We start from the raw sequence: 12,684 nt of genomic DNA, 5'->3' as shown, positions 1-12,684 counted from the left end.
CATTACGCATGTCTAAAACCTCGGCGAGAGAGTGTGCTCGCGTACGTTTGCAGCGTGTGTATTTAATGTACCCGCCCTTAAAAACACAGAAATCAAATACGCAAGTGCTGGCTCGCGTTCATAACAATATCATTATGATGTTATTTTTCTGCATTACCGTCCTGCAGTTTATTAATATATAATGATAATAATAAAAAAAAAATAATGTAAAAGGAGCATAATATATCATTAAAATATTGGACCTACGTTTATTCCGATCTCTATACGAATCGCGCGGTGGTTTCAACAAACTCAAAAGTCAGAACGACTCGAACGCATTAATTTATCGCCTTTGTCTTAATTATATTACAGCGGTATAACATATAATACCTAATGTATACCGTGCACTAACAACGTTAACACTTTAACGGGGGGTTTATCGGGCTGAAGGGTTTTTTCTTACTTTACGACACTGCAAGGCAACAATAATGCATGGTATACCGGCTAAGTACCTATATTATTATGTACCTACAATATGGCTAATGCTCAAGAAAATGGCCTGTAACTTGGGTAATCCTGCATTATAACACACCGCGTCACCACTCAAACGTTTCGCTGTATATGACCTATATCGCGGTATACAACGGTAATATAATTATAAGAGATATTATATATATGTACGCCGCACACACGATGTAATATATGTAATACGTTTATACTATTGAAATGATTTAAGTTTTCGGTTGTCTCAAAATGTAATTCTACGAAATAATACACTGAACGTTCCGCGTATATTATTCATTACTACGGCGCGTATAGAATAATATAAACCGTTGAAATTCCATTAGAGGATGATATTATTAATTATTATTCATTGACTGTAGGAAGTACCTACCTATAGGTACGTTGTCTCGGAGAGTCAGTGTCTGAATTTCGAGTTACAAGAAACAATATGAATCCTTATAAAAACAGAATGACTACAATACATACCTACTTATAATATTATTTTAAACTTGGGATAGAAGTGAACATGTTTCAATAGCACAAATAGTTTTACGAGTCGGAACCAAATATACTAAACATTTCAGAAATAACTTTCAAATTTAATTAACTTACTATAAAATTATCTATATATATATACTATTATATAGGTACTGAATACACATTAATTATATTTTCAGGATCAATTATAATGATTAATAATCATTATCAAAAAAACTGTTTATACCCGTGTATAAATATATTCAGTAGTATTCGAGAACGATATTTTTTAAATATTAATTACGATTTCCTCGAAGAAAAAAAATAAAATTAATCAAAATTATTTGGTAGAATAAACAGTATTGAAGAATTGAAACAGAACTTTGTGAAAAATAACCTTAAAAAATTACAAATAAGCCGTATTCGCACTTATTATTTATATCATTAAAATATTATAATAAACAAACATTTCACTTTTAACAATTACTTGAACGTGTTTATTCTTAGAAGTGTGTTCTGGTTGATAGAGCATAATTTTTATTCCAATAATCATAATAATATAATATTATAAGCAAACATGAAAAGGTCTCTTTTGCGTTCAATTATAATTAGTGATATTTTATGACGTATTACCTATGTTTGTCTGTAATAGATTTTTTTTACTTTAATAACGTACCAATTAAAACCGTTTTAAGCTAAAAATATGTATCTTTAGAAAATGTTTATTAAAAAATATATTCTATTTATACTATAGTGTAAAAGAAAAAGTTTGAATTAAAAAAGATTTAGAACTCCGTTTTCGACCTTAGCTCACGAAAAGAAGTTGTAGTTTAATTTACTAAGTACAATTATAATATTTTCTATCTGCATTGAAAATCAACGCTTTATTAGTACAACTGACCTCTTTGTAAACTTATTTATAAGTTTCTCAATAGACGTTTTACTGTGACATGTAGAAATTAAAAATTCTGAAATAAAGTAAACGTATGACTTGACTTATCGGTCAGTTATGAAGTTAAAACATAATTGTAAAAAAAAAAATCTAATTGTAATATTAATTAATAATAAAATATATTTATCCATCACCACTTAATGTTGTTTTACGTTTGTAATAATGTTCAATAACTTAACATTTAATTATAATTTAATACAATCATTAGGTACAGTAATCAATGATGAGTTATAACCTAAACCTGTTGATGAATAACTTTCATGGATTTTTTGTAGGTATGCTTATTATTTAAAACAAACTCGAGATGACCTATAAACAAAGTACATACAAAATATTTTTATTTATATTTTTATTACCTTCCCATTGACCTGCAAATTTACAGTTTTCAAATGCTATGTTATAGCAACTTTAAGTATATTAGTTCAGAATAGAAAGTTAATTATATCTGGTTAACAATTTATTCAGCAACAATAAAATTAGGAGTACTCATAACCCATAGGTACATTTTGTATTATTATAATAAATTATTTTGACAAAGTTATCTTAATTAATACAAATATTATTTGTTTTTTACTTCGGTTCTCGGGTCAACTTGAAAAATAAATTAGAAAGATATTGAATAGTATATATTACTTTTTATGAATTTAGTTAACTTAGCGACAATTTTTGTGATTTTGCTTTATATCTGTATGTTTTATAAGTTGATATTGAATTAAAGCATGACAAATAACTATAATAACTAATGTGTAGGTTCATATGAAACTAAACATCAATACAACGTTTAAGTATGCGTCGATATAAATTATTGTATTAACCCTTGATCTTACTAATGATCTTACTTTTGTGTTTAAACAATACATAGTAGGTTAGTTACTTATAGTTAAAATGGTAACCGCAGTCGTGGTGTTGTAATTGAGATTAGTCGTCTACGAACAAAACTATTTCTACTCGTTTGATAATTTTTTATGTATTATGAATTTTAACTGCACACAAATATTAAACAATATTATTTTATGTCTTAAACTATGAGCTTTAATCATATACTTTATAGGATATAAGTTAGTAGGTTTACTGATATCCTACGTATCTATTTTTTACTATTTTCAACACTATATTAAATACCAAAATAATTATTTGAAGGACGCTAACTGAAGTATTTTAAATATAATATAATGTTAATAAACATTTGATAAAAATAAAAATATAGTAATTATTATCAATGAAAACAATATATATTTCTAAAAACTGTAATACCGAAACTATTATCTTAAAAATTAGGTAAAATAATGAAATACTATTTTAATTTAATTTTTTTACTTTTTATTGGCATTATAAAATATATTATATAATTATATACATATACATGATGTATATAATATATATATATATATATATATTATTTTTAATAAAAAGGAAACTTTACTTATACAAATAAATTATTTATGATTTTAATCTTCACTAAATATATGTCAACAACTTAAAACATTACAAGATAAACAATATTACAAGTTAACCATTTAAAATCTGTTTCAAAACATAAAGGCAGTATAGATACATTTTAAATAAACATCTCTACTTTTTGATAAAAGTTTATAAAAGTTTTAATCTTTCAATTATAAATAATATATAAAAAACGGTGTTTTCTCACAAATTGGATTTGTACTGTTTACACTCACGCATCGGACATCTTTTCGAGTTAATAATACACAAATAATTCAATCTATAGTAAGTAGGTACATTCCGAAATCGAATGGTAGGTATTCAGTTAATAATATATGATGAGTCGATACTTTATGGTAGTTGTTCAATATGAACCCATTCGTACAAAATGTATAATAATTTAGCAATGGAACTTGTAAATAGCTTTAAAACCAAAGAGCTTGTTCCTGATCGAGTGACGATATTATTTATATATATTATATAAATGAACACACCTTGAAATTATTATTAGGTACTATTTTTTACTTTTTTTGTTTTTTTTAAAAAAAAAAAAAAAAGATTTTACAAGTGTTAATTTTGAATTATATTTTTGATATGTTTTCATCCGTGTTCATTTAAGAGCGATATTTCAGCTTTTAAAATCCGACATTTTTCCGATTGTCTTGAAGAATTCAAGGTATCCAAAGCATCTATTTTTGGTTGATAGGTACATAGGTTTTATAACGAACAACGATAATAATAGATAAACCTACGCTTTACCACGAAAAATAAAACTAAAGCGTCACGATTTCAATTAATCATGACGCGTTAGCGTTACTATTTACTTATGTAATCTGTAAAGAATATCCTGAGCGCCACCATATAATGTACAATGTACTCTTTCTCACTGATGCATAAAAATACTCAAATATACGTCTTTTTGAGCTGGTACGTAATATTAATAAATACAATATTTCAGAATCCAATTTTGTGCATTGCGATAAATACCGATTATACGTCATTGCGTTTGGCCCATCGACCTAACCTTATGATTACAATTGTGATATAGATTTTGATATTTTTTAAGTTCTTAAAACGGTCTGAGTAATAATAATTTGACTTTATATAATAAGACATATTTAAAGTTCTATTTAGAAGATTTAGCAATTTGTATAACTTTTAAATCTATCATCGTGGTTTTTAACACTTTAGTCAATAACGTGTAAAACTAGTAATTCAGAATCCACTCGTTTTAATACAAATTTACATACATGAATATTTAAAAAACAATCAGCCTCAACAAATCGTCATGAAAATGAATTTTTGATTTGAAAACTAAGTTTTTATTACAAAAAACTTTTGAATCAACAAAAAATAATATTTTTATCATTTAATTAGATAATAACTTTGATTACTATTACTATATAATATTATTATATAATATATATAATATATCAATTAGAACAGTCACTTATTATAACGCTAGAAGTGTGAATTAAATTAATAACAAAACTTAGGATTAGTTATATTTTCTATTTGGTCGAGTAATAGATGAATTGCCTTTATAATATTTTCGAATTTAAAAAAAAAATAATTGTATACATTTTTTTCTTAATTGTTTTCTATATCAAGTTATTTGGATAGTGATGCTAATTTCGTTTTGAACCTTTCATTCTATGTATTGATGATATGTATTAAACAAAAATATAAATGTATTAATTAATTATTTTATCAGCTATATACTACTACCCTTTTAGGAATTTTATTTACATTTTTTTTTTTTTGACGATACGGCAAGGCACCAATACAAACATTATGAAATTACTGCTGAAGTAGGTACCAAGTGCAGCGTATAAAGACAAACATTTTCTTTTAATTAAGCGTTTTAGATTTAATATTATATTAATTAGCTTTGCTTGGCTTTCAGTCGTTCAAAGTTTGTCGTGTTTCAAAATGAAATGTTTATGATAGCTAAATAAACCATATGCGTGTATACAACGAACAGTTTTGAGTTAAAACAAATATTTATGTAGGGTTGGACATTTAGGTATGTTATGTTTTGATTTACTGAAACTAGGAAAATGGGGACTAACATTTTTGGAACAGTTAGTATAGGTACTTTTGGGAGAGAATAAAGTTTCAGTTGCCATGGCTCAATCAAACTTATTTAATAACTTTCATAAAATTGAAAGCATAGGCAAATGGTTTTTCAATTATTTTTACTTTTAAAAAAGTCTCATATTTATTAATAAGCTATACCATTTAAGCTTAAAAATTGTTGTTTGTATACATTTTTGATTCATCTTACGTAGTATATTTTTGTTTTAGTGTATTTTATAAAAGTCGGGTCTGAAATGATTGGTAATACGGATATTGATTCTGAAATATTAATTTTGTATATTGATGAACTGAAACTTATAACATCATTAATTTATTTTATGGTTTATAGTATCTATTCTCTTTTTATAGTCGTTGAGTCTCGCATTATTATTATTATTACATTGAAATGATATTAATTTTTTTTGTATTTTGTTTTTTGTTTTTATAGGTTCGCAATCGACACCAATTGACAACTCCATATTGAACTTCCAAAGTACATGTCACGAGGCGTTGGAAACCTGTAACAAGCATTCACAGTGTCAGGAAATGGTGGCGTCCATAATCCGAAACTGTAATCACAGACAGTGCAGAAAAACCAACTGTATGGAGTCGCTGCAAAACTTTTACCGCAACGAATCGATGCATTCATACGCAATAGAAATCGCGTTTTGTCTATGCAAGTGAGTGCCAATTGAGTTCTTGGTGACCTTATTTTTAAAGTAAAAAATAAAAAAATGGGAACTTTCTTGCCTAATTTCTATAGTTTAAAATATTTCAATAAAAACAATAATAGTTTGATTTTGAATAGTTACTTACAAAAAAAAAATTAATTATTCATTTACGCATTTTTAAATTTAAAATTTCCGTTTTAAAAATAAAAAAATAGCAATGTCAAATAAATAAATCCATCGTTTAGCTTTAAATCTAATTTAGTGCTTTCTGTTCCATGAGAGTTGTGTTCTAATGATAACTACGAAAAAAAATCTGGACGAGTCTATCATATTAATTACAATATTACCGTTCCCTATTTAATAATAACAACCACTATGCAAACTACTCTGTTTAATAGCTGAGTTGTTTTTCGTTAAAAGTTAAAATTTTAAAAATTCAGCTTTTATGTTAAAATCAAAAATTATATATTTATATATTTTTAAATAGTATTAATAACGACTATCGAGAAAAATAAATATTTTTAATAAACATAATAAATTGCAAAAAAAAAATCAAAAATTTCAAACATCTAGTATTACAAAAATAATTTTTCAAAAACATTAAAGTATTTCAAAATAATATAATGTATAGAAAATGCTAATATAAACATTTGGAAAAAATTGCAAGTACCTGTGGTTATTTGTCTTGAATTACGCCAAAAAAAGAAATTTTGTCATTTTTTTTCTGCTTTTTCTCGTTTTTTTTTTCTTGGTTATTTTAAAATATATGTAGTGGGGATTATTTTTCTTTTGATCAACCGTCTCCGGATAACAGATTAACTTACAAGTTTTTTCTGGCCAAAGAAGAATCTTCTCAGAGAGCGCATAACCTGTTGGATTATTTTAATAACATACACTAACAGAGTGCTATCAATACGTCGATGACTTCTGCAATGAATACTTTTACCCAAATATATGGACGAATCGTCAGTAATAGACATTTATAACGTTTAAAATCTATTAACCTTCTTAAGAAAAATCGACTTAAACAATATAAATTAACAAATATAGTTGAATGTTGTAAGTATGTATTGTATGTATAATTGTATATATTTAGTTGACTTCACTGTGAATTCGGGTTTAGTTTATTATATAAAGATTGTTAATAGTCAACCCTAGTATAACCCTATATTATTATGTAATGCAATGTATAACCAAGTACAACTTAAAACCTTTGTCGTTGATGTTCTTTTTTTCATTCGATTAAAAAAAAAATCGACTTCATAATGCGTATTCAATTGTAGAAATCATCCCCAAAGTTTAAAATCGAACCATTTTACTATTACCCCTAAAAGTGATGACGGTTTGAAAAAAAGTACACACATACGCGCACGCACACACACACACACCGCACTCATCAATGTGAAATGAAAACATTCATCGTTCCACTTAGGGTATACAAATGTAGCAAACAAGTTGTGCGCTATACTTAAACAAAAGCTTTAGAAACAGCATGCTACATTTAAAAACAGCAGCAGTAGCGATAGCGATTAGTCATACGCTTTCTGCGACGACGTTCTCACCTATATACGTGTTACGTCGTTGTTCCGTAAAGTGTTTGCCGGAGAAAATAGAAGGACCATTTTTAAAGTTCCAACATTTACAAAATTAAAACGTAAAAAACCTCTGACGAACAAAGTAAACGCGGTAGTGTTTATATTATTATATATTTGAAAAAAAAAACTATCGTCGTTCTTTGACCGTCATTATAAACGCATGTCACCGCAAACAAATATCCCTATCTAGGCCCTTAATATTTGTGTCATACATGTGTTTTGTCTTTTGTGTAGCTACGCAATGAATTGTTATACATACCTATATATATGTATAAGTACAAATCATATAGGTAACCGAGGCTTATAGAATAATATCAATGGTATTATGTGTTCGTTCTCGTTCCCTGCTCTCTCAGCATAATATTATAGTATCTGTATAGTTCGCATTATAATAATAATACACTTCATGTTTGTGCGATTGTGCTGTTAAATAAAATACTTTTTTTTTATAATACCCAAATTCGATTTATTACAATATATTGCCACGTTACATACGCCTTAATATAGACGTATACAATAACTTGATTTTTTATCAACGAACATTCGATTGGTACATACAAAATTGTACACCACAAACGTTCCGGGTAATATTATGTTATTCACAATATAAATATTAGATTGCAACTTGGGCATCAACATTTTTACTATATTTTCTTTTAATGTACAATTTGTTAAACTATTAAAATCGAATTAAAAATTTAAAAAAATTACATTTTTAAACGTTCACCTAACCTAACCTGGAAACTGAAATGATATTTCAACAACTGTATTCTTATATTATTAATAATAGCTAATAACCATTATTATAACTACATGATCACATAGTATTAAATATATATTTCAGTTTAATACTTTCAACTAAAACAATGCTTATGATAGTTATAAGAATACCTAATACATAAATTTATGACTTGATAACAATTTTTAAATGGTATTCATTTTGATTTATTTTTTTCAATTTTCTAAAAAACAAAATGACTAATTGTTAATTTTATTCTTATTTTTGTTAAGTACAAAAAAATAATTGAAAGCATTGTAATATAAAAACTTTTTTTTAATATATTCAAATGCCCGCCTACAGTGTAGTTGAACAGCTATATATCTAGCTATAAGTTTTAGTAAACTTTATGTACCTGCTTTAATAATATTTCAGACTTAAATTTAAATTTTTAACTATAAAATCGTTGTTAAATATGGATATATGTAATATAATATTATAATTGACATTAAAAAATTCGAGCACATAGTTAAGATTTAAATCAAAATGTAACACTTGACCATAAACTACGATCGGACTTTAAGAGAATATGAATTTGTATATAATTTGTTACCTTAAACGTGATTATAATGTTGTTGTTTTTCTATACAGGAAATCTGGAGTCAATAAAGACAAATGTTTAATAGCTCAAGAAATGCTGCATCCAGAATGTGCTCAACGTGCGGACGGCCCAGCGAAAGTTCCATGTAATTTCTTAGCAGAAAGTTGTCGTGCGAAATCAAATTGCAGGTAAGAAGAATACGTTTACCGTTTTTTCGATGATATTTTTTTTTAAATATTGACTTATTGAATCAGCTTTCAAACGAATAGTCTTTGAGTTATTCTACTTTACGTAGTATATTATGGTGTAAATACAGGCTGCAATGACTGACATAGATTTACCACAGTTTACAAACCTGTAAATATTATCCTTCACACCTATATTACCCCACTTATAATATTTTTATTTGTTGACCTTTTAAATTATCTTTTTTTTTTTCAAATAAAAATAAATATTAGTTATCATACGATTATAATATAATATAATGCGTATAACCAGTAAAACTATTATATTAATGTAATCACAGTTTTAATTATATCATGAATCAATACGATTTAAGTATTTTAAAACATCGTATAGTTTTTAAAATCACAAATGTTCTATCCCTCGTGTTCGGTATAGATTCCATCTTCTTATTTTGGTACGATTATCGATACGGTTCGATAATATTCTAGACCGGACTTCCTTCCGCAGCCACTCCCTACGATAACGGACCCGGTCACCCGCCACTGTAGTATATAATAATGATTGTAATATGTTTAATTATATTCGACGAAAATAAAATATTCAATAACTGCGTACCGGTTTTATTTATTCTCGGAATCGTCAACATCTTCAAAAGCATCTACGATTTTTTTACAGACAGCTTTTCACACTTTCAGCATCTTAAATTTCTCCTTGTTCACTTGTCATATGCTTTATCCCATACAGATCTGCGCGTAATCACGCGCATCAATATAATCATATTGATGAAATCAACCGATCAATTCCAATATCAAGTAAATCGTTTGTTGAAAAAAAAACAAAATTTTAAAAAGTTCATTAAAAATGAAATCATAGTTTTGCTTGCCTAAAACATAACTGAATGGAAACTAAATCGCACGCGAACCAATTGATTTTGTGAATCTTAGACCCGAATAGAATCCACCGAATAAAACCGATTCGTGTCAAGGGGCTTTCGATTCTATCAAGTTTGTATTATAGGTATCTAACATGTGACGTTCAGACCGGTTCACTCTGGTCGGAAGCTACCAAAAATATTGTTTATATTGAGTTATCATCGGCGACTTGTTCAATAGCTATTTTAAGTAATTTACGACAATTACAACATTTTATATAAGCATATTGAAAGCCGAGAATTGTTTATCAAAAAAAAAAAAAAACGAAATAAATCCTAATGCGTTTATGAATGTGAAAAATGAAGGTATAATATTCACTGTAGATAATATAATTGTTCTTAGCCAGGGTTTACGGAACTTGTTATGATCCGTGAGCTTAGAAAAAGTGTTCCGCCGAAATATTATAATCTGCATTAAAATAAATACGTTTATGAAGAATATTGATTTTTAGTTTCATCTTCTATATTTGTACAGTACAAATTATATTATTTCCTATTGACTAAAATGTTTACTGTAATTTATTTAAATACTTTTTAATTTTGCGTCAGTGAACCACAGCAATATTATAAAATTATAATAAATGTACTTCGATTCTAAAGAGCTTAAGAACCATTGTAGTTATGTAATACTAAACTAATACATACATAACTAATAAGAAGACGTATTCTAAGAGAACTTATTTAATTTCGAAATGTACATAGGTACTATTCATAATGTAATAATGTATACCATTTAATTTTGTTGATTAGATTCTGTTAGTTTATTTAGCCATTACTGTTAAATGTTTGACTACAGTTTTGTACACTCTAACAATTCGGTTATTATTTTACGCTCTAACATTATAGTAAAATTTTATTTTATTATAAGTATATTATATCATTTAGAATGCATTAAATTACTTGTGTTAGCAAATTGTGATGACGTAGAATAATAAATTAATTATCTTAAAACACGCATGTTTAAGTGGTAATTTATGTATCTATTAAAAAAAATGTGTGTACTTATAAGCAATAACTAAATATAATACAATGTTTTTTTTAAAACCTTTAAAATCCAAAAAAATTTATAATGGTTATGTGTTTTTTAGTATATTCTTAATTTAATTATTCTATAAATTAGTGCTGTTTTTATAAGTATTAACGTATAATAATATAAAATTATAATTAAAACTTTTTATTTTATTATTATTATTGATAAGCATAAACCTATTTATTAATTATTAGCAAAATATTATACACTATAAAGGTAACGTTTCTCATTTTCCGTGATTTATAAGTGATGAAAAATAAACCATTTTTTTGATTCTTATTGTTTGCTAATAAAAATTTGCATTAAAAATATTTTGCTTTACACATTTTGAAGTATAGACTTAATAATATATGAATAAATGTACAAGTATATTAGCCCGTCATTAAAATATATTAAAAAGCTAATAAACCACATTATAAAATTAAATATTAATAGTAAAAATTATTGGTACTCCCATCAAAATTAAGAAAGTATTTTTAACATATTTTATATAAGTTTAAGTATTATATTCTATACTGTATATAATTATTAATTTCTAAAACAATGAAAACTTTTTTTTAACGCATTTATCAATATTTTTAATTAATTAATATGCATGTATACATTTTTTTTTGTGTCAAACTTGTATTTAAAAATAACTATAGAACTAAAACGAATGATTTAATTATTGTGTCTTGAGTTATGAAATGTTATATATGCATATTTGTATGAGTTTAAAAGAAATCTAAGATGACTTTTTTATATTTTATATATTTTACGAAATTTGAAATACTAAGTGAATAATATTATCTATAAGTATTCAGATACATATATTTTGAATATTATATTTGTCAAGTACCTATTCATTCTAAATAGGTACTCATACAAAAAAGTACTCAAGTGGTTGCTGCCCACCCACGAACATAATCCCGAGTACAAATCTTCAAAAGACTCACTCAAATTTCCAGTTATTTCGTTATTTCTACACATTTTTTTTTTTTTTTTTTGTGCATTTTAAATAATTATAAGTTATAAATATAGGTACAAAAATGGCTACATAAACCTGAAAAATAAATTTATATTTTACTGAACTGATACATCGCCTATACAACGCGGTATTGTTACAAAAACCGTAGATTAATATTAATTTTAAGGTGAAATTATATTTCATGACTACGTTTTAAACATCGATTTCGTATTATGTAAACAACAAACAAATGTATGATTTCACCGGATTAATGATGAATTATCCAAGCGGACGTGCATATTGAAAACATTTTATTATTACAAATCCTTTTACTCTGCGTATAATGCTATATGCGATGCTTGTTAAATATATTTATAATTATAATATTATGTACAAATAATGGCCAGTAATTAATAATTTATACATACGTGGTCAAATATTATCAAGTGCATTACGTGGAAAACTAAAGAGAATTAATAATCATATAAGTTTATAAAACGAAAACATTAAACACACACGGCTGACTTTGAAGGAATTATGAAAATGTTTGCATAACTTAATGAAGAAAAATAAAA

The 12,684-nt window shown here is 26.1% G+C and overlaps 1 protein-coding gene across 3 annotated transcripts in view; it reads left to right on the top strand.

Moving 5' to 3' along the window:
• LOC114124529 (GDNF family receptor alpha-1) overlaps positions 1-12,684 on the top strand; it is a 187,612-nt gene that overhangs the window by 130,728 nt on the left and 44,200 nt on the right. For all 3 annotated transcript variants that reach the window (XM_050205159.1, XM_050205158.1, XM_050205160.1), the window contains exons 6-7: positions 5,880-6,111; positions 9,067-9,204. In XM_050205159.1, the coding sequence (XP_050061116.1) occupies positions 5,880-6,111; positions 9,067-9,204 (370 nt within the window). The remainder of the gene's footprint in view (positions 1-5,879; positions 6,112-9,066; positions 9,205-12,684) is intronic.

This window comes from Aphis gossypii, chromosome X (genome assembly GCF_020184175.1).
Source record: "Aphis gossypii isolate Hap1 chromosome X, ASM2018417v2, whole genome shotgun sequence".
NCBI lineage: Eukaryota > Metazoa > Arthropoda > Insecta > Hemiptera > Aphididae > Aphis > Aphis gossypii.
The sequence above is the reverse complement of the archived record's forward strand: the minus strand, read 5'-3'. Positions and strand labels throughout refer to the sequence as shown.